General features: G+C 58.7%; 2 protein-coding genes across 3 annotated transcripts; one reads left to right on the forward strand and one right to left on the reverse strand.

The window, feature by feature from the left end:
* Positions 1 to 1,618: 1,618 nt before the first annotated feature.
* On the forward strand, positions 1,619 to 9,816 carry RHOC (ras homolog family member C; the record flags this gene model as incomplete). 2 transcript variants are annotated; one of them, XM_080358360.1, is made up of 5 exons in its annotated part: positions 1,619 to 1,630; positions 7,605 to 7,762; positions 8,407 to 8,527; positions 8,732 to 8,862; positions 9,333 to 9,816. In XM_080358360.1, 5 exons carry the CDS (start codon positions 1,624 to 1,626, stop codon positions 9,504 to 9,506), a joined length of 591 nt encoding a protein of 196 aa, XP_080214486.1. In that variant the 3' UTR covers positions 9,507 to 9,816. The 2 variants fall into 2 exon arrangements, with proteins under 2 accessions (XP_080214486.1, XP_080214487.1); XM_080358361.1 differs by lacking the exon at positions 1,619 to 1,630 and adding an exon at positions 1,811 to 1,829.
* A 1,558-nt stretch (positions 9,817 to 11,374) lies between these two features.
* MOV10 (Mov10 RNA helicase) lies at positions 11,375 to 17,749 on the reverse strand (the record flags this gene model as incomplete). Its single annotated transcript, XM_080358208.1, has 18 exons — positions 11,375 to 11,495; positions 11,625 to 11,713; positions 11,835 to 11,960; positions 12,068 to 12,142; positions 12,285 to 12,476; positions 12,560 to 12,683; positions 12,836 to 12,938; positions 13,024 to 13,143; positions 13,390 to 13,819; positions 13,914 to 14,075; positions 14,165 to 14,312; positions 14,398 to 14,574; positions 14,674 to 14,828; positions 14,908 to 15,061; positions 15,167 to 15,289; positions 15,531 to 15,771; positions 15,851 to 16,089; positions 17,616 to 17,749. The coding sequence occupies 18 exons, from the start codon at positions 17,747 to 17,749 to the stop codon at positions 11,375 to 11,377; spliced, it is 2,913 nt and encodes a 970-aa protein (XP_080214334.1).
* Positions 17,750 to 19,827: the final 2,078 nt, after the last annotated feature.

A 19,827-nucleotide genomic window follows, 5' to 3' on the forward strand; every position in this document is an offset into this window, starting at 1 on the left:
CTATTGGTCCTACGCGGGAGGGGCTTTTGGGAGCAGCAGCTCAGCCTTTCCTGGCAGCTTTGGATGCTCTGGGAGCTGAGCGCCGGGATCGCCCCTCATCCTGCCTGGCATCAGGAACCTAAAATAAGGACAAAAAACCCCTTTCCGGGAGCCCAGGCTGGCTGCGGCCCCACGGGGGCTGCGCGGGGAAGGGGCACGGCCCCGGCCCCGCCCTTCTGCTCGGCTCGGCTCAGCAAGGCTCGGCTCAGCTGAGCGCGGCTTGAAGCGCTCCCGCCCCGCCTTCCGCGGGCGGCCCCCGGACGGGGCGGCACCGCCCGAGCCGCTGCGGAGCCGGGGCCGGAGCTGGGACCGGGACCGCGACCGCGACCGGGGCAGCGGCGGAGAGAGGTGCGGGCTGGGCTGGGCAGCGCTCGGGGAGCGGGGGCCTGGGGGGCTGAGCGGTGTGGGGGACCCGGGGGTCAGTGCTGGGGTGGGGGGAGGCGGGGTGCGGGGTTACTGATGGGGTCTGGTGGATCTGGTGTGGTCTGGGGTTACTAGTGGGGTTTGGGGAAACTGGGATTTGGGATTACTGGCACTGGTGGGGTGGGGGGTCAGCGCTGGGGTGCCGTGGGGGAGCTGGGCATGGGAGGTGGGTGCTCTGGCTGGGATGGGTGGGGCAGGATGGGTGGGTGGGGTCCCTGGGCGTGGGGTTAGGATGGGTCAGTGGCGGTTTGGCCACCGTGGTTTGTCCCACAAGGGTGGCCTTGGACTGTGGGTCCTGCCCTGTGGGTGCTGCCCAGATGGGGGTCCCTGCTGTTCCCCAGCTAGTGACCGACCTGGGCTGGGCTGAGAGCCTGGGGGCTGCCTCCCTGTCCCACCGTCCCCCCTCACATCCCCTGCTCCAGCAGCGTCCTTGCGTGTGGCCTCGGTCACGGAGTGGCCATTCTGTGTTTTCTTCAGAAAAAGGAAAAAAGTTCCCTTTGCTTACTGCTGAGCTCATTTTTAAACATTTATATTAGGGGGGCTTGCGGGGGGGAGGAGAAATAATTGTGTATGTAATGTCTTAGCAGCAAGGGAGCATTCCAAAACCATGACTGCGCGGCCCTTTCCAGCACTAACAATCAGGCAGCCAAGTCTTCCCAGAAGCAACCAAACCCCCTAAATCCACTCTCAGTCTCTTGGTACCCCCTGGCAAAGCAGCAGTTTGATTTCTGGGGCTGCTTTGCAGGGTTCGTTTGCACGGGGGGTGGGCTGGGGACGGGGACCCAGCTGAGCTGAGCTGTGCTGCATCCCCAGCAAAGTGATCAGGTTGTGAAACCAGAGATGAGGAGGCAGCGGCTTTGGCTGTCTGTATTTCACCGAGACCAGTTGCATTTTATTTTCATTTTTTCAAGTGCTTTTTGGTGTCTGCACAGTTTTAATTTATGTTCAGCTCCTCCTTCTCAGCCACAAGTAGTATAGCTAAAGGCTGTGTGGGATTTTATGGACTTTAAATTGAATCCATGTTCCTGACAGCTACAGCTTCTCTAGGGAAACGTTTTTAAGTGGAAAATAAGCCAAGTCACTGTCTTCCAACAGGTTATCGGGAGCATTTAACCAGGCTCACCTCCTAACTTGCTGTTTACACTGGAGAGGCGTATTGACATGAAAAGTAAGGAATGCATTAGCAAATATTGATTGGCTCTGGGGCAGCGGCAGTCAGGCTTTGCACAAGGACAGGCATCCGCGGAGGTTGTGGCACGTTACTTGGAGCTTTCAGCAAGACACTGGTGTGGCCACGAGTGCGGGAAAGCTGTTGCTTCTGTGGGAGGTAAAATAAGAACGTGGCAAGATGTCTTTTGGAAAAGGAGGTGAAGGGCAGGCGGCGTTTTCCCACAAAGCACAAGCACTTGTGGTTCAAGCCTTGTTTGGGCTTTAAAACTCTGCTGTTCGAAGTCCCTTTCCCTGTGTTTGCTTGTGGATGTTTTTGTGGGATTTAGCAATGAAAACAAGCCGCTCTGCTTTGGTCTGGATCAGGGTAGCTGCCCTTCACTGCTGTGCTGGAGCATGCTATAAATCCAGACTGCCTGAAAAATAGCTCACATCTTTAGAAAAAAAAAAATAAGATCTAAAATCACTGAGTTTGAGCTCCTTTTTTCATTATATTTTGGGTATGGCAGGTCTAGGTCTTAAGCAAAAGCTTCAGGATGCTTTCTCGGGGGTAAATAGCTCCTGTCCTGGGTGTTCGGTGCTGAGTGGTTTTGGCAATGGGGCAGGTGGGATGGGAAGGCTCCAAGCAGTGGGTGCTGGTGTTGCGGGTGGGTGTGGGTCGTGCTGTGGGTGTCAGCGATGGTTGGTGGTGTGAGCTGGATGCTGGTCTCAGCTGAAAGGCGCAGCTTGGCCTGCCCGGGGGGTGCGTGAGCCTGAAATCACAGCTGCTGCTCTGCCAAAACCAGCGGCACTTTGATGGGCTCCGAGCTGCCATCAACCCAGGAGCTTGGAGCCCAGGTTCTACCCTGGCCGGCGCGTTTCCCTTTGGCATCGCTCTTCGCTTCAAGCCCTTTTTGGAACTTGCTTCTATATAAGAGTCCCTCCAATACTAGAGACGCTTGCCAGGACACTTGTCCTGTGCTGCTGTGGCTGTGATTTAGACGTCTCAGCAAATTAAGTTCCCCTCGATGCACATACCTGTCAGATTTTCATCTGGAAGATCGCTTTCATTTTGATTGCACCAGCTATGCCAGCAAGTCCGACCACCTTAAAACTGTTTTTATTGTGAAACAGCACTGCAGGGCTTTCTGCTGGTTAATTCACAAAAATGACCTGTGTGCCTCTGTCATTCTGTCCCCAAACACTTTCAATCTCTTTCCAATTAATTTGGGGGCAGCTGCTGCCTTGACACACACTTTTGGGGGGGTCCCTGCTTGTGCTGATTGCCCTGGTGGTGGAGCAAGAGGGGAGGTCCCCCCCATGCCCTTGCAGCTCGGTTGGTGGCCCAAGTGGCTCTTGTTTGCCCGGTGGATGCTCTGCAGGGTCCTGTCCTGAGGTGCCCTCGCAATGGCAGCAACCCTGTGCACACAGAGCCATGTTTAGAAGCAGAGACAGCTCGTCCCTGGCTGCACTGGTTAGAAAACATCTTCTGTGCTCCCTGCTGGTGTTGTGTGCTCTCTGGATGCTGCGAGCTCCCTTGGGTCTTGTCTGTGATCCATGTTGCACAGCCTGAGGTTTGTGTTTGGAGGGTTTAAAACCCAGTTACATGCCTCGTGACAGTTCTAACCTTGAGCCTGGTCTGTTTTGCGTTAGCCCAGCCCCTTCCCAAAGAGGAGTTAAATCAAAACAGTCCGACCAAAGCACTTGGATGCTTTTGTTTGTTAAACCATTGCAAAGTTTAGCTGAGCTGAAGACACAGCAATGCCAGGAAGGTCTGTCTGTTCAAGGAGGTGTTTTTTCCTACTGTGGTTGTGTTTTGGTGCGGGGGGTTCTGGATGGCTGCCTGGGCTGGGGGGTGATGGGGCTGCACATACTGGTCTGGCCGTTCCCTGAGCTCCAGTCTCGGGGCAGCAACCAGAGAGCTGCTGGGGCAGAGAAATATTTTCTCATCATCTGACAGGCAGCCTGTGAGGAGATGCTTGGTGACAGCTCTGCAAGGCAGGAATCATAGAATCGTGGAACAGTTTGGGTTGGCAGAGACCTTGCCAGTGCCCCCCCTGCCATGAGCAGGGCCATCTGCACCAGCTCAGGTTGCTCAGAGCCCCGTCCAGCCTCAGGTTGCTCAGAGCCCCGTCCAGCCTGGCCTGGGATGTCTCCAGGGATGGTTCATCCACCACCTCTCTGGCCAACCTGGGCCAGGCTCTCAGCACCCTCAGGGCAAACAATTCCTTCCTCATGTCCAGCCTGAATCCCCTTCCTTTAGTTTAAAACCGTCACCCCTTGTCCTGTCAACACCAGCCCCAGCTCTGTTCTCCTATCTCTGGCCAAGATCACCAGGGCAATGCTATCTCTGCGTGAGTGCTGCTGGAGGCTTGACCCTCCTTGCTCTGCTCTTTGCTTTTTGGGGATGAGGAGGTTTTGTTCATAGTGGGACTATGAACCCCTGGGGGCTGTGGGGAGCTGGGGGTGTCCCTGTGACAGGGCTGCTCCCAGCACGGCTCTGTCCTCGCCAGCACTGGCTTCAGGGCTGTGCCTGCGGCCAGGGCTGTGGGCAGGACAGAAATTCATCTGGTGTTGCTGATAGGCAGTGTGACAGGTCCAGCCGGGGTGCGGCCGCCAGCAGCAGCACTTGGGAATTTCTGCTTTAGAACAAAACCCCTCTGTTGGCTCAGGGAGCTCAAGTCTCGTCAAAGAGCTCCGCTGAAAGATTTCTATCCCTTGTTTGAGCCTTTCTTCAAAGTGTTACCGTCCTTCCCTGCTGTTTCCTGAGATCCCGCAGCAGACACTGGCTGACGGCCGCATCCTGCTGCCAGAGGAATTCCCCGTTTCCTGCCCAGCAGGAACTTCACATTTGGAGGCACAAAGCAATAATGCAAGGGCTGTCCTGGAAGCCTGGCTGGTTTTATGATGATGGCTTTAGAATAGCTGCTTGGAAAGCAGAGCAATTTGGCCTCGTTTTACCATTTCTTGGCATGCTGGAGGAGCTCCCTGCTCAGGATTAAGCCGGTGTGGTCACCACAGGCACTGCCGGGACTGAGGCACAGACCAAACCCAGCGCTGCTCTGCAGGAGGTGCCAGCACAGAGTCGCTGCTCCCCTGTGTTATCTCTGGGAACGAGCATCTCCAGTGAAGCACCTAAAGTGCTGCTCATGCCCCCAGTCTGCAGGTGCTGTCTGGGCCAGGTTGAATTGCCATCCTGGCTGGGCAGCCTTTGCTGTAACTTGGATGGTTAATGCTCAGCAGAGTTTAAAATCTGAATTTCCACGTCTGATGTGAGCGACTGTGTCCTTTTAATCATTTGGCCTGCTAGCAGTTGTAGCAAAGCTATCCTCCTCAAATTGTCTCCATGTTTTCCACTCTCTTATCTGCTCACGATCTGGGGACAGTGCAGGGTCCCAGGGACTTGCCTTGTCCTGCTGAGTGACAGAGCATCCCTGGCAGAGGAGCTGATGTCCCCCAAGCAGAGTGCCACCGGCACCAAGTGCTCATGTCACTCTGGCTGGCTCAGGGGACGAGGACACAGCCGGGGCAGCCCACTGCTGAATGCAATGCTCACAGCCTCCTCGTCCTGCTTGCTTTGCATGCCGGCTCTGCATTAGTAATGGGCTATTTCTGGGCCGCTCTCGTGAGTAATGGAATGAATCGTGCTGTGATTTTGGGTGGGGACGGTGCCTCTGCCCTCTGAGTCACTGCTCAGCAAGACGCCGGGCTCAGGAGCCGTCCCGGGGCAGGGTGGACACCGGAGGCCGTGGGAAGGAGCTCTGGGTGCGGGGACTCTGCTCGGTTTGGAGCCGGGACAGCGTGCAGGTGGGGGGGACGGCTGCATCACCGCCCTGGGACACTCCGGTTGTTGTTGTTTAGGTCCGATGTCTGGCAGACTGGGCACAGGCAGATCTCACTGTCTGTCTGGAGCGGGTGTTTATCTCCTCGGGTATCCTCTGTTCTTGGAGCTGCAGATGTGTCTCCTTCTGTGTTCTGGGGATTAGATAGCACTGCAGCCCATACCACCTTTCTTCCTCTGTTTGTCTTTGAGATACGGAGCCACAAAGCAGCAAATCACATTTTGCTGTGGGCAAAGGAACTTTCTGTCTAAGTAAACAGATATTTTTGCCCATGAGCTCTCCTTTTTCTGTGCTGTGGAGGTGATGGCTGGAGAGAGGCCTTTGGTCAGACGAGGAGGATGGTTTGCAAGGGGGATGATGCATTTCTTATGTCCCCAGGGCTATGCTGTCCTCAAGAGTTGAAGGAACCTCTCTTCAGGTGGGCAGGAGGCAACAAACTCCTCCAGCCCTTTTATCTGGCTCCGTCACACATATGTCATGTCTCCTCAGGATGAGTTTACTATTTTTATTAATGACTCCACAGCACTCAGCAGCCACAGACTATTCCTGCTCTGGCTTGTGAGCCAAAGTGCTTGTCACCTGCAAAGATCTGGCCCAAATTTGGGTTAAACGTTGTCTCTCCTGCCGCAGCCACGTGGTGGGTTGGGCATTTGGAATTGTGAGAGCTGTGGTGGTCCCTGAGACTTCCCAGACATTTGTGTGACAGCCCTGGGGACAGGGTTTGTGTGACAGCCCTGGGGACAGGGTTTCCTCCAGGCAGGAGCTTAGCACTGACCTGCTAAGTATGCAGATGAGAGGAGCTCTCCTCAGGCCGCTTTTGAAATGCAAGTCAGCTGTTGAGTCTAATTTCTTAATCCTTCTCTTGCAGCTAATTATGATGCAACCTTGCTTGGGTTTTTCTCTTTTCCTTCTTTTTATTCCAGAGGAGAGTGTGGGTGTGATCACTCTAGGAGAGGATAGGTGCTGGGCTTTTGTTAAGGCTCTGTGTGATGTCCTGGTGAAATGCAAAGTTTGCCATGTCCAAGCCTTCCCAGCATGATCCCAGTGCAAACTGGTCCCAGCACGGTGCATTTGCGTAGGTGTGAGCATCCTTCCCGCACGGTTCTTTCCTCTGCACATCCCTGATGCTTCAAGCACAAACTGTCCCTTCCAACCCTGCTGCCCTGGGTACCGCGGTTTGGAACAGGGCTGGGCTGGCTGGAGGACATGGAGCATCCCTGCCTTTCTGAGCGGTTTTCTGGTCACTTGTTGTTTCCCCCAGCCCTCAGAGCAGCCTGTGCCCTTCCAGGGATTAAACCCTGAGCTGTCAGTGTGCGTCTCACCCAGGGTTTCTACAGGGACAATGAGTGGGTGATGTGCTGTGGGTGCACAGGGAGCGGTTTGGGCTCTTTGGGGTGAAGCATCTAAGGAGCTGGGGATGGGAAAGAGATTCTGAGCCAGGGGTTGGGGAGGGATGTGATCCCACCACCGCCGATTTTCTTGTGCCTTGTTCAGATGCTACGGCAGGCATTTCATGGCATCGTCCCACACAATTCCCAGGCTTGGCTGTCATCTTCTTTTGAAACTCTAGGATGCAAAGGCATAGTTTAACTTGCAGGACTGTATCCCTTTGACTTGGGGCAGAAAGCAGCATGCTTTACTGTGAGGTTTCAGCTCTGTTTGCTGAGTGATGGCTGGCAGCTTCTCCTGTTGCCGGTGCCAGCGTCAGCTCTCGGTCATTATGTGGCAAAGGCTTCTTTGTCAAGTGGGCTGGGACGGGGCCAGCCGGGTGCCAGGCGTGCAGGTTGTGCTTGCCCAGACCTTTGAGAGCTTGGCTTGGTGTGTTCCTGCTGCTGTTTGGATTATTTGGGAGCTGGTGAGTGTGCCCGGGTGAAATCTGGAGTACAGTGTCTGCCCTGAGGAATTTGTAATCAGAAATTTGGGAACAATTTCTTCCCCAAAGGGCTGTTGGGCATTGGAACAGGCTGCCCAGGGCAGTGGTGGAGTCACCATCCCTGGAGGGGTTGAACAGACACAGAGATGAGGTTCTCAGGGACACGGGTCAGTGCCAGGGGTGGGTTGATGGTTGGACTCAATGATCTTGAAGGTCTGTTTCAATCAAAATGTTTCCATGGTTCTCTGCTCTGTCCCACTCCCCCACTCTTGTCCCCACAGCGATGGCGGCCATCAGGAAGAAGCTGGTGATTGTGGGAGATGGTGCCTGTGGAAAGACATGTCTGCTGATTGTGTTTAGCAAGGACCAGTTCCCTGAGGTCTATGTACCAACTGTGTTTGAGAACTACATTGCTGACATAGAGGTAGATGGGAAGCAGGTAAGAACCATCATGGGGTGCTGGAGCTGTTCCTGTCCCCTCAGTCCCGCGCTGGCGGTGCCACCACCTGGTGCTGCCACTTGGGTTGATGTGCACGGCTCAGACGCATCCGTGGTTCCGACCTTTCTGGGTCATCCTGAACTTGCCCCAGTTTGAGGAAAACTGTATCACAAAATCCCAGCCTAGTTGGGGTTGGAAGGGACCTCTGTAGATCCCCAGCCCAGTCCTGCTAACACAGGGTCGCCAGAGCAGATCACACAGGTGGGTCCAGGGGGTTTGAATGTCTCAGAGCAGGAGACTCCACACCCGCTCTGGGCAGCCTGGGCCAGGCTCTGGCACCTCCCAGCAAAGAAGTTTCTGCTCATGTTCAGATGGAGCCTCCTGTGTTTCAGTCTGTGCCCGTTGCCCCTCACCCTGGCGTTGGGCACCACTGAACAGAGTCTGGTCCATCCTCTGACACCCACCCTGAGATATTGATCCTATTGATCAGATCCCTCTCAGCTTCTCTTCTCCAGCTGAGCAGTCCCAGCTCTCTCAGCCTTTTCTCATCAGAAAGATGCTCCAGACCCTTTCTATAGCTATAACTGAGGAAGATAAACCTGCTTGCTGCTGGCCTGTTGAGCTGCATCCCTCTCCCCACCCAGGTGGAGCTGGCCCTGTGGGACACGGCGGGACAGGAGGACTACGACAGACTGCGTCCCCTCTCGTACCCGGACACAGACGTTATCCTCATGTGCTTTTCTATTGACAGCCCAGATAGCCTCGGTAGGGCCCAGGGTGCAAGGAGGGCGGTCTGGGTCTCCTGCAGGTCTGGGTGCTGTTGCTAATCCCCCACCTCGATGTTGGGAATCCCCCATGTGAGCTCCCCCCTTCCCGTGGGAAAAGCCCGGAGCTGATTCCTGCAGATTTGAGGAATCTGGTGGGGGAGCAGCCTCTCAGCTCAGGAGGCTCCACGTGTGCTCATTGCAGAGAACATCCCTGAGAAGTGGACACCAGAGGTGAAGCATTTCTGCCCCAACGTGCCCATCATCCTGGTGGGGAACAAAAAGGACCTGCGGAACGATGAGCACACGCGGAGGGAGCTGGCCAAGATGAAGCAGGTGGGGACAGCCCTGGGGACAGTCCTGGGTCCTGCTGCCTTGGCCAGCATCCACCTCTTCCTATGCCACCTCGCTGGGGCTCCCCTTTCATAGAATCACAGAATACTTTGGGTTGGAAGGGACCTTCCCAGCTCCCCCAGTGCCCCCCCTGCCATGAGCAGGGACATCTGCACCAGCTCAGGTTGCTCAGAGCCCCGTCCAGCCTGGCCTGGGATGTCTCCAGGGATGGTTCATCCACCACCTCTCTGGCCAACCTGGGCCAGGCTCTCACCACCCTCAGGGCCAACAATTTCTTCCTCGTGTCCAGCCTGAATCTCCCTCCTTTAGTCTAAAACCATCACTCCTTGTCCTGTTGCAACACGCCCTGCTCAAAAGTCTGTCCCCATCTTTCTTTTCCATGTGAATCCTGGGCTGGATGCCCCAAGGGCAGTCACTGTGCTTTTCCCAACCATCTTTTTAACACTTTCCAGGAGCCGGTGAAGCCCGAGGAGGGCAGGGACATGGCCAACAGGATCAATGCCTTTGGCTACCTTGAGTGCTCAGCCAAGACGAAGGAGGGTGTGCGGGAGGTCTTTGAGATGGCCACCCGTGCGGGTCTGCAGGTCCGGAAGAACAAGAAGCGCCGGGGCTGCCCGCTGCTGTGAGCAGCCCAACGGGCCAGCAGGCAGCTGCCTGCACCCGCTGCCTGCACCCGCTGCCTGCGCCAGCAGGGAGGGAGCGCTGGCAGACAGCCGACGTGGGACCTTGTGGTGCCAGTATCTGCCCCCAACCCTCCACACGAGAGCTGCCACCTGAGCCCGTGGGTGTCCCTGTGTCACCCCAGGGCTGTGAGAGGCCGGTGCCTTCAGTTCCCGCTGCTCGCTGTGGGCCGGGTGTTTGTGTAGCTCTCCGTGTCGCCCCATTTTGTACCCATCTCCCTGGTTTCACCTCTCCCATGGGGACTGCCATGGTGTTCGCTCTCCCTCTCCAGCTCCGGGCAGGTGCTGCAGAAGCAGGAGGTGCCACTGGCTGCTGCCCACAGCTCATGTGCAGGATCTGCTGCACCCTCGGGTGCTCTGCCCGCTCCCCTTGGCCGTGTGGGCACACACCAGCTTTTTATACAGACTTGCCCAGGGCCGTTTCCAGCCCTGTCTGTGTGCAGAACTGCTCTGCTCCCGGGACCCGCGCTGGGGCAGCACCTCTGCCCAGCTCCGCCAGTAACGCCTTCTTCCAGTCTGTGTTGGTCATGGACTTTGCACCAGTAAACCGAACTGCCTAACTGGGAGAATAAATGCAAACTGAGATTTCAGTAATTGTAACTCTGCTTGCGTGGCATCCTTCTGGCTGTCCTTCGTGCCCCTGCGCTGCTCCAGGCTGCTGCCTGGGGGCTGGATGCATGTGTTGCAAGGTGGGGGGTTTGTTTGGCCTCTCAGCCCCTCTTGCATCAGCTGCTGCTGCAGGATCAGGGCTCATCACCACATGCTCGGGTAAGACCCTGTGAGCAGCTTATGTGAACAGGGCTGGGTGGGAGCTCCCTGGCCATGCCCCATCCGAGTTGGCACAGGAGCAGGCACTGCAGTCACTGCTAGAGCCGTCCCTCCTCTGTCACCATCCTGGAGCAGGACACGGCAGGGCTGCAGCAAGCCTGTCCCTGCTCCAGCAACTCCAGCTGTGCTAGCAGGGCCCAGGAGTTGACTTCAATACATTGTTTTTTCTCTAAACATTTATTTCAGGGGAACAAAGGGTGCCTGCACAACCATGCCAGCTCTCAGCCAGGCAGCTGCCTGCAGGGAACCCCAGCACCCTGCACCTGGTAGGGTCCCTGCCTGCACCCCAGTACCCACTGTGGCAGCACTGAGCTCCTTTGGGCACCCAGCAATATTCTTCAGAGGCCACATGCTCGTGTAAGACATTTATTGAGTGGTAAAACCAGTCACAAAGAATTGGCTCTCCACCGCTGTGCCAAAAACTGATTAAAATGGAGACTGGCCCCAGTCCAACGCTGGCACGGTCCCCTCTGCACAGGAAGGTGTCAGCCACAGGCTGCAGTGAATGCCAGCGGGACCGCCTTGCCTGGGGGGCTCAGCCCCATCTCTGCAGGGTGTTCTGAGCACCGTGGGACCAAGGCGGGGAAAACAGGCAGCTGCTGCAGGTCAGGGCCAGGCCAAGTGATGCTGGAGCTCCGGGGGGCTTCTCCTCCTTTCCCAGATGGGTTTCCTGCAGAGAAACCCCATGGCAGAGTCAGCCCTTAAGTGAGGTCGTGTGCTGAGCCCTGTCGCACTCACTGCATGGGGCAATTGCTACTTGGCTTCCAGGAGACATGTCACTGCGCCCCTCGCACACATGAATCGCAGAATCATTTTGGTTGGAAGAGACCCTCAAGACCATCGAGTCCAACTGCTAACCCAACACTGACACTAAACCATGTTCCCCAAACGAGCCCGTGCCCTGGCTTGACACCAGCACAGCGTGGCCATGGTGCTGCTGCTCCCCCAGGCTCCACCAGCAGCTCCCAGCTCTGCTCACCTGGCTGCTAATTGCCGAGGTGCAGGGCGTGGAGGTTGGCGGCGAGGCCATCCTCATCCTCCGCTGGGCTCTCCTCCTCGTAGGGGTACCCCGTGTAGCCACCCTCCTCCCTGCAGTACCTGAGGAACCTGTGGGTGCAGAACCAGCAGTGAGGGCAGGAGGTGGCATGGCCATGCTGTCTCCATGGGCATGTCCGTGGGCAGCAGGGAAGGACAGGCAGGAGCTCATGAGCACTGTCTGCAGCGGGCAGGGCTCACCTCTGCCAGTGGTGGTCCTTGCTGAGCACGGCCGGGTTCCCCACCACAATCAGCAAAGCCTTGGCCCTGGTGATGGCCACACTGAGCCTCTGCAAAGGGAACAGGAGCGAGGATTTGACTCTGCAGCAGCGCCTTGTCCCCCGCCCCAGCCTCACCCAGGGGGTGCAGGGGATGCCAGGGGAGATGGGGCTGCTCGGAGTGGCAAGGTACCTTGGGGTTCTTGAGGAAGCCCAGCTTGAAGGTCTGGTCAAACTGGAGGTATTCGCTGCAGCTGCGCACAGTGGAGATGAGGATGACGCGGCGCTCCTGGCCCTGGAACTCCTCCACAGAGCCCACCTGCGGGGGACAGCAGGTGAGGCGCTGGCGAGCACCCTCAGGGCTGGCGGGGCTCCCTCTGCCCATGGTGGGGTGGGCTCCTGTCCCCTCTGCACCCAGGACCGTACCTTCAGCAGCTTGATGTCAGGCAGCTTCCGCAGGACGGGGTCCAGGGAGGTGATGGCTTTCCGGATCTTCTCCACCTGAGTGGGGGCACATAGCATGGTCCAGCCACCACCCAGCTGTCCTCGTGTGCCAGCCCCATGGCTGCCCATCCATCCCAGTGCCCCCTGTGCCCTGGGGAGGTCTCTGTCTGTCCCCTGCCTGCAGAGCCCTGTCCCTCACCTGCTTTCTGTAGGGAGAGATGATGCCGATCTCCTTGGGCGAGATGGTGGGGCAGCCCCGCTTGCCCCGGCTCTGCAGCAGCTTCTGGAGGTAGTGGACCAGCACCTCGATCTCAGCCGTGTTGAAGAACGAGGGGCTCTTGTCCTCTCTTCGATCTTCCCCGCAAACCCCATGGAAGATGATGGGGAAGCCCTGGGGATTGGAGAGCATTGGGCTTTGCTCTGCCTGTGGCTTGGTGGTTCCCCGCAAGGTCCCCTCCTTGCTGCCCCCCTCACTTTTTTGGGAAGCTCCTCCCAGGCACAATAGAGATTCCGGACATCGAGCTCGTCGGTCTGGCAGGGCTTCAGCTCGCTGTCGTAGAAGAGCTCGTTGGGGATCCTGAGGATGGCCTCGTGGGACCTGGCAGAGGGAGGACAGTGCCCAGGGTGCGTGTCATGTGCACCCAAGACAGCGGGCGCATTCCCATCTCCTGCACCAGCTGGGATGCTGAGGGCTGCTGGAGCCTGGGGTGCAGGCACAGATCCCGCATCCCTGCCTGTCCCCGTCCCCACCTGTAGTTCCAGAGCAGTTTGGTGACGAACTGTGGGTTGTATCCTCCACTCGACTTCTTGTACAGGGGGTTGTGCAGCATCAGTCTCTCCAGCAGCGAGGTGCCTGTGCCCAGAGAGACCCCATGGCTCCCTGTGAGGCTGCTCAGCCCCTGGGTACCGGCAGTGCTCCCATCCCTCTCCCTGCTCACCCAAGCCATGCTCGATGGCCAGCGGCGACCTCAGGACAGGGCCCAGCTGCTGGGGGTCTCCTGCCAGCACCAGCTGCCCTCCGTTGGGGTTGGTCTCCTGGTCCATGGCAGTCAGGAGCCCTGGGCAGAGGAAGAGCTCAGCAGGGGACAGGAGGGTTGCCAAGTCACAGAGAGATCATAGAATCACAAAATAGTTTGGCTTGGAAACTTCAAAACTCATCCAGTGCCATGAGCAGGGACATCTTCACCAGCTCAGGTTGCTCAGAGCCCCGTCCAACCTGGCCTGGGATGTCTCCAGGGATGGGGCATCCACCACCGCTCCGGGCAACCTGCTGGTCCTCACGACAGCAGCCGGGCACCACTCACCTGCGATGGCGATCACGCTCTCTGGCTCTATCGCCTGGCCACACTCATCGATGAAAACGTGGGAGAAATAGCCTGGGGGAAAGTTGGCTGACACCAGCCTGGGGGAGAAAAGCAGTGAGGCTGCCTCAGCATCCCTGCCCTGGCTGGCCATCCTTCCTCCCCTTGCCTTCATCCTCATCCTCCCACAGAGGAGGGGTCCCCCCTGCTGCCCACCCTCCTCCACAACCCCCAATGCACCCCAGCGGGGCTGCCCACCCAGCTTTATTGCAATCCAACCCCTGGGTCCACCCGCCGTGGGTGGTGGAGACAGTCCCAGGTCCTCCAACCTTCCCGCTGTCACCAGCGTGGTGATGAGGATCCGGTAGCGCCCCAGGTGCTCCTTGCTTGGATAGACATAGCAGCTCTGCTGATCATCCCAGTTGCAGCAGGGCTGAAAGACGGGCGTTCGGTGGGACCCTGCTCTTCCCAGGGGCTGCCAGCCCAGATGTGTTGTGGGATGCAGGCACAGAGGGGCAAGGACCTACCCTGATGTCAGCAGGCACCTCCTGGTAGCTCCTGGAGCTGGCGATGAGCCTGTACATGTACCGGGGGGCGATGTCCTTGATGAGGCGCTGGCACAGCAGGTCTGCGGCACTGTTGGAAGGGGCACAGGCCAAGATCCGGGCGTCCTTGAAGCATGTCCAGACCTGGGTGGGAGGAGAGGATGTTGGCACTGAGCCCCATGGGCCGGGGTGGGCAGTGATGCCCGTGCTGGACCTGGGTACCAGCCACTCACCTGTTTGATGGCCTCCACCATGGTGACCGTCTTGCCAGTCCCAGGGGGGCCAAAGATGAGGTATGGGGCTGGCCTGGACATTCCCGTCACGATGTGCGTAACAGCTCTGCACTGCTCCTCATTCGCCTGCAGCTTGCGGTCGAACCACCTGCGGGAGCAGAGGCTGAGCCTGCCAGGTCCCCATCCCCTCCGGTCCCCCTGTGCCCTCCCATCCTGCAGGCACGGGGACTCACCGGGGCTGGAAGGTGCCTGGGAACAGGGACTTGTGGCAGGAGGCGGTGGGGAAGAGGAGGCTGGACAAGCCGCGCTGCATGGCCAGGACTGCAGCCCGGTGCTGGAGCTGCAGCGGCAGCCGGCTGAAGGTGAACGTCACGTCGAACTTCAGATTGTTCACAAACTTCTTCTGCAGCCTGGAAAGGAGTGGTGTGAGCAGGACATGGGAATGCTCCCCCATTCCGAGCGGTGCTGCTGCGGCTCTGGCAGCCCGGCCGGGGCTGGACACCACTCACTTGGAGGAGAAGCCCAGGCTGACCTTCTCCAGCTCCACGCCGTGCACGTAGCCCTTGTACTGGATGAGTGGGGAGTGGTCCCGCTCGCTGCTCAGGTTGACGAAGAGGTGGTCACCCTTCAGCACGGACGGGCGGTTCTCGGCCACACCGGGCACCTGTGCCGAACAGCCAGCGTGATGGAGGCACCCGGGGAGCCCCAACACCCCTCCCACCTCCCCAGCTCCCCCTACGCACATCAAGGACCATCAGCCCCTTGTCCTGCACCATGGTGACATCCTGCATGTCATAGCGGCGGATGTCCACCTCCATCTGGATCTCCTCCAGGTGCAGCAGCAGCTGGAACTTCTGCTGGTAGTTGTCAACCTGCAGAGGGGCCTCCAGCAGCGACCTGCGGGCAGCAGGATGTCACCGTGGCCCGGGGACACCTCGGCTGAGGGGCAGCAAGGGGGAGGCACAGGGCTGGGTGGTGTTGTCCCCAGCCCTCAGCACTGACCGCATGGCAGCCCAGCTAGAGCTGCCTTTGGCATTGGGTCCAAGCAGGATCGTGTCCTTGAGGCTCTTTGCATACTGGTAGGTGCTCAGAGGGATTTCCTTCTCCAGTTCATTTTTCAGGGAGCTGGGCAGAGGGGACAGCGGTGCCACGGGTACTGCAGGGCTGGGCTGCCCCCAGGCTGCAACCACCCATGGCCCCGGCAAGCAGGGTGTCCCCAACCCTCCTGTCACCAGCCATCACATGGGGATGAAGCACTGTCCTGGGCTGCCGGACAGCCAGGTCCCAAGGAGCTGAGCCTTGTCCCAGCCAGACAATAAGCCTGGGCCCTCCGTGCAGGATGGCAGCAGGTGGCCCTGCCACATACCTGTCAGGAGGGATGCCTTCTTCTGTGATGACGGTGACAGGGCGCTGGAGGCTGGCCTGGTAAGGCTGGAAAGGCGCTGAGGGGCCCAGGTCCTTGGCCAGCTGGCTCTCGGCGACGGCAGCGATGTAGCGCCTGATGCTGAAGGGCTCAGCTGGCTCCTTGGTGAACTCAAAGACCAGCATGGCGTGGAAGTACCCATTACAAGCGGTCAGGCACCGCACCTGGATGGGGTACGTGCCGTCTGCGAGGCAAAGAGGCGACCGCTGGGTCCTGTGTCTCCCCCGGCGCGGCAGGGCGCGGGGCAGGGGACGGGACCCTACCTGGGTGCAGCATCAGGGACTGGCCCTGTGTCACCCCTTGCTCGTCCGTGAAGGAGAGCTCCCGTGCTTGCTGGCATGGCTGGCACCGCCGCAGCATCACAGCCTCTGTCCCACGGTTCTGCACCAGGATGGTGACCGTCCGGGGCTCTCCAGGCACCACCGGGAAGCGGATGTTCCCATTGCCCTGGTCATGCTCTGAGACAATGTCCACCCCATGCTTCGCACGGATGAACTCAGCCCTGTGGGAAGGGAGGGTTCAGGCTTTCCCAGCTGGGGTGGGGGTCCCAGTAGCCATGCCAGGGAGCTGTGGGCAGGCTGCTGCCGGTCATACCACTTCTTGGCACGGCTCAGGGGCACTTGTGGAGCAGAGCTGGGCTGCTGGCTTGAGCCAGGCACAGACACCACCACCTCTGCATTTGTCCTGGGTCTCCAGTACTGGTCTGCCACCACCACACGCTTCTTCTCCTGCAAGGAGCAGCCAGTATCAGCATGGCCCCAGGTTCCTGCTGGGGGTTCCTACAGCGCCAGTCCTGGTGAGTGCAAGAGCCGCTGCCCCAGCCCAGGGCATCCCTCACCTTCTTGAAGTGCACTGACGCCCCGTACACCTGTGCCCGGTGAGTCACCCTCAGCGCGTACAAGACGCAGGAGAAGTTGGGTGTTTTTATATCGATCCTGCGCAGACAAGAGAGGGAGGTTTCTGCATGGGATGGAGCAAGGCTGGGCTCCTGGTGGCTGAGGAAGCTGAGAGGAGGTGAGCAGGACAGGAGAGTGAAAGGGGGCACTTGGTGACTCCCCTCTGCACTGGGGTGGAAGGCAGAGGGAAAAGGACCGAGGCTTTTCACTGGCTCCATGCAAAGCTTACATCCCCGCAGGCCACTCCAGCAACTCCATGCTGTGCTATGGCGGTGCCAGCTGCGCCATGGTCATTCCAGCTGTGCCATGGCCGTGCCAGCTGTGCCAAGTGTGCCACAGCATCACCACCTGGCCCTGACAACCACACTGTCTGTGTCCCTGTCAATGCACAAGCAGCAGCAGGGCAGGAGTGCGTCCCTGTCCCCAGATCCTCGACAGAAGAGGCCATCCAGAGGGGTCAGCCCCTGGCACAGCCCCAGGGGGGTCACCCAAGGCACAGCCACAGCTCTCCCAGCAGCGACACCTCCCCAGGCACCTCCTCCTGCACCCCAGGACATGTCCCACAACCCATCAGCGAGCTGAACCCCCACTTTGCCAATGATTAACAGCGGTGACATTGCACAGGGGCCAGTGTGACCGGTGTCAGCGGAGTGAAGCATAGCTGGCAGCTGGTGCTTGAGGCCATGCCCAGGCGGCTGCTGGGGGGTCCCTGCAGCCAGGGAACATCCCAGCGGGGCTGTGGCAAAATGGAGGGGTCTGGGGAGATGCAGGGCTGGTGTCTGGAGAGGCAACGCCTCTTGCTGCTTTTGCAGCCCAGCGGGACACAGGCTGCCCCAGCAACGCTGCTCTGTTTTCTCCATGCCTGGAGACAGCAGAACCCCTGCATTTAACTAGTCCAGGTGGTGCTTGGAACGCACATGCTACTCCATCCCACCCCACAGGTGATGAAGGAGGGTCCTCGAAGTCCCCAGCTGCTCCCTAGTGCCACCCTCACACCCAGCCCCTGGCCAGAGCTGGCCTGACACCCCATTTGGAACCCCCAGCGATGCCGGCTGGGGTCCAGTGATGCTGGCCAGGGGAAAGGATGATGCTGGCTGGGGGGACCATCCCAGTGACACTGCCCGGCTCTCACCTGGCCCGAAACTCCTGGGTGTAGATGCTCCGCAGCTCGTCCCGCCGGCTTTCCTGCTCCCGGCCCGTGTCCCGCAGGAACTGCACGAACTGATCCCCAAAGCGCCGGCACTGCGCCACGCTGAACTGCGGCATGGCCGAGCCGAGCTGCGCCGTGCCGAGCCGGACTAAGGTGTGCCGGGCTGTACCGGGGTGTGCCAGGCTGTACGGGGCTGGGCTGGCCCGGGGGTGGGTGCGCACGGGGAAACGAAAGCGAAAGGGGCCGTGCGCCCTGCGGGCCCGCCCGTCCGGCGCTGGGGGGGCCGGGGGGCGGCTCCTGCCCGGCACCTCTGGCCCGCAGCCCGTTTCGGGGAGAGCCTCGCCCGGGGGTCCCGCAACCCACCGAGGGTCCCTGCTGCGGGATCCAGGCGGTCGCGGGGGTCACTGTGGCTGCGTGTGGAAGCCGGGACTCCCAGGGGTGCACCCCTCCCCGGACTGGGGTTGCAGGACTCGGGGGGGATGCGCTGTCAGGTGACAAGGGTCTGGGCTGGATGGCATCCCCTGGCACTGATTGCCCTCAGCCGGGGCAGCTGGCAGGGCAGGAGAGGGGCCCAGGTGCACTGCATCACCGTATCCAGCGATGGGGCAGGAGCTCCCAGAGTTCACACAGTTGCTCTATAAATAGGGCAGCAGCTGCACCAAGAGCTGGTTTTTCTGTTTGCCTCTGCTTTTGCTTTTCTGTGCTTTCACCTGCTTGATTCTTGATCCTTCACCTGCTTCTGTAAAAGAGCTCAAGACCCTGGGACTGCTCCTGGTGCTGTTTTTGCCTTGTCTGGGGCCCAGGGATGTTGGGGTAAGTCTGCTGTTATCCCTACCTTGGCTTGGGTGGCTTTTCATCTGACCCAAACACTATGGGTGACTTGCCACTGCCTGGTAGCTGATTGACTGTGATGGTGCAGGACCTCTGGCAGGTTGTGGGAGGGCTCTGAGGCTTGAAGACTGTGTTTGTTGCCTTTGGAATAGTTGCTTGTAAGTCTTTCTGCCATGTACAGTGAACAGAATGTTTTTGATGTTGCAAACAGATAGGAAATCTCTTTCCTTGGTGGGCAGCTGGGTAACCTAACTGTTGTCTGGGCTGGTGGGACCCATCCTGCAGTGCTGGGCTGGCTTTGCCTTCCACTGGCTTAGTTAAGCTGCACTGCCTGCTCACTGAGATTCACCTGGGGCCAGGCTTTGACTTTTGTACACAGCCCAGCCCAGGATGTACGCTGCTCTGGACTGGGCTGCAGTGTCCTCTGAAACCTCTGGTCTCCAGCAGGCGATAGCTGATGGTTTTAAGGATTAGAATGCGTCTGGGTGTGTGTCACTGCTGTGCTGGCAATTGCTGCCCCAGTGGCCGTGAGTCATGCCAAGTGTTGCTTTTCCAAGAGATAGGACATGGAAAGGGGCTGGGACTGGGACAGCCGGCCCTGCTGTAGAGGAGGGTGGTGGAGAGAAGCAGGAGGAGGCAGGCAGGGAATGAGCTGCCCTAAAGGATGATTAGCTACAAATTTGGAGAAGGACAAAAAGATAGAAACGGTCTTAAGGCTGGAACAAGTGGCAGTGAGCTACTCGCAGTTTAACTAACCCGGAGCAGCAGCAGACTAGCCTTGAGGCAGATAAAAGCTCTGTTGTGTGCACAGCCTTATCTCAGCCCGCTTCAGCTTCACATTCTTGGAATTGCTGCAGTGCTTGTCTGGATGGGACCAGGGCCACAGCCCGGAGCACGGTGGGTGCTCGTCCCCCTAACCCTTCATCTCTAGGTGCTGTGGGCAGGGAGGAAACCCCTTCACAAACAAACCCCCGCCGGCAGCAGCTCTGGCCTTGAGTGGCTCTTTGCACAGCGGCGGAAAAATCCCCCAGCACCATCCCACTTTGTCCCGGTGCAGGATGCGTCTGGCAGCGAGTGCCCCGCAAACCAAGTAGAAGAGGTGAGAGCTGTTACAACAAGACTCAGATGATGAGCAGGACAACCTTGTCCGCTATGTGTTCCCCAGAGTAAAGAGCTTCATTAGAGCTGTGTGACTTTTAATTTGTAAGTTCTTAGACCTCTGGTCCCTGGTCTGTGTCACTGGTGGGTTCACCAGCAATGTCACCCCTGCTGTCACCTGCCTTCCTCAGGAGATAACACAAGTGAGGTTACGGAACAACAGACACAAATGGCTTCAAAACAAAGACCTGTGTATTTCTACTAG

The sequence above is a fragment of the Nesoenas mayeri genome (genome assembly GCF_963082525.1).
Source record: "Nesoenas mayeri genome assembly, chromosome: 23".
Classification (NCBI taxonomy): Eukaryota; Metazoa; Chordata; class Aves; order Columbiformes; family Columbidae; genus Nesoenas; species Nesoenas mayeri.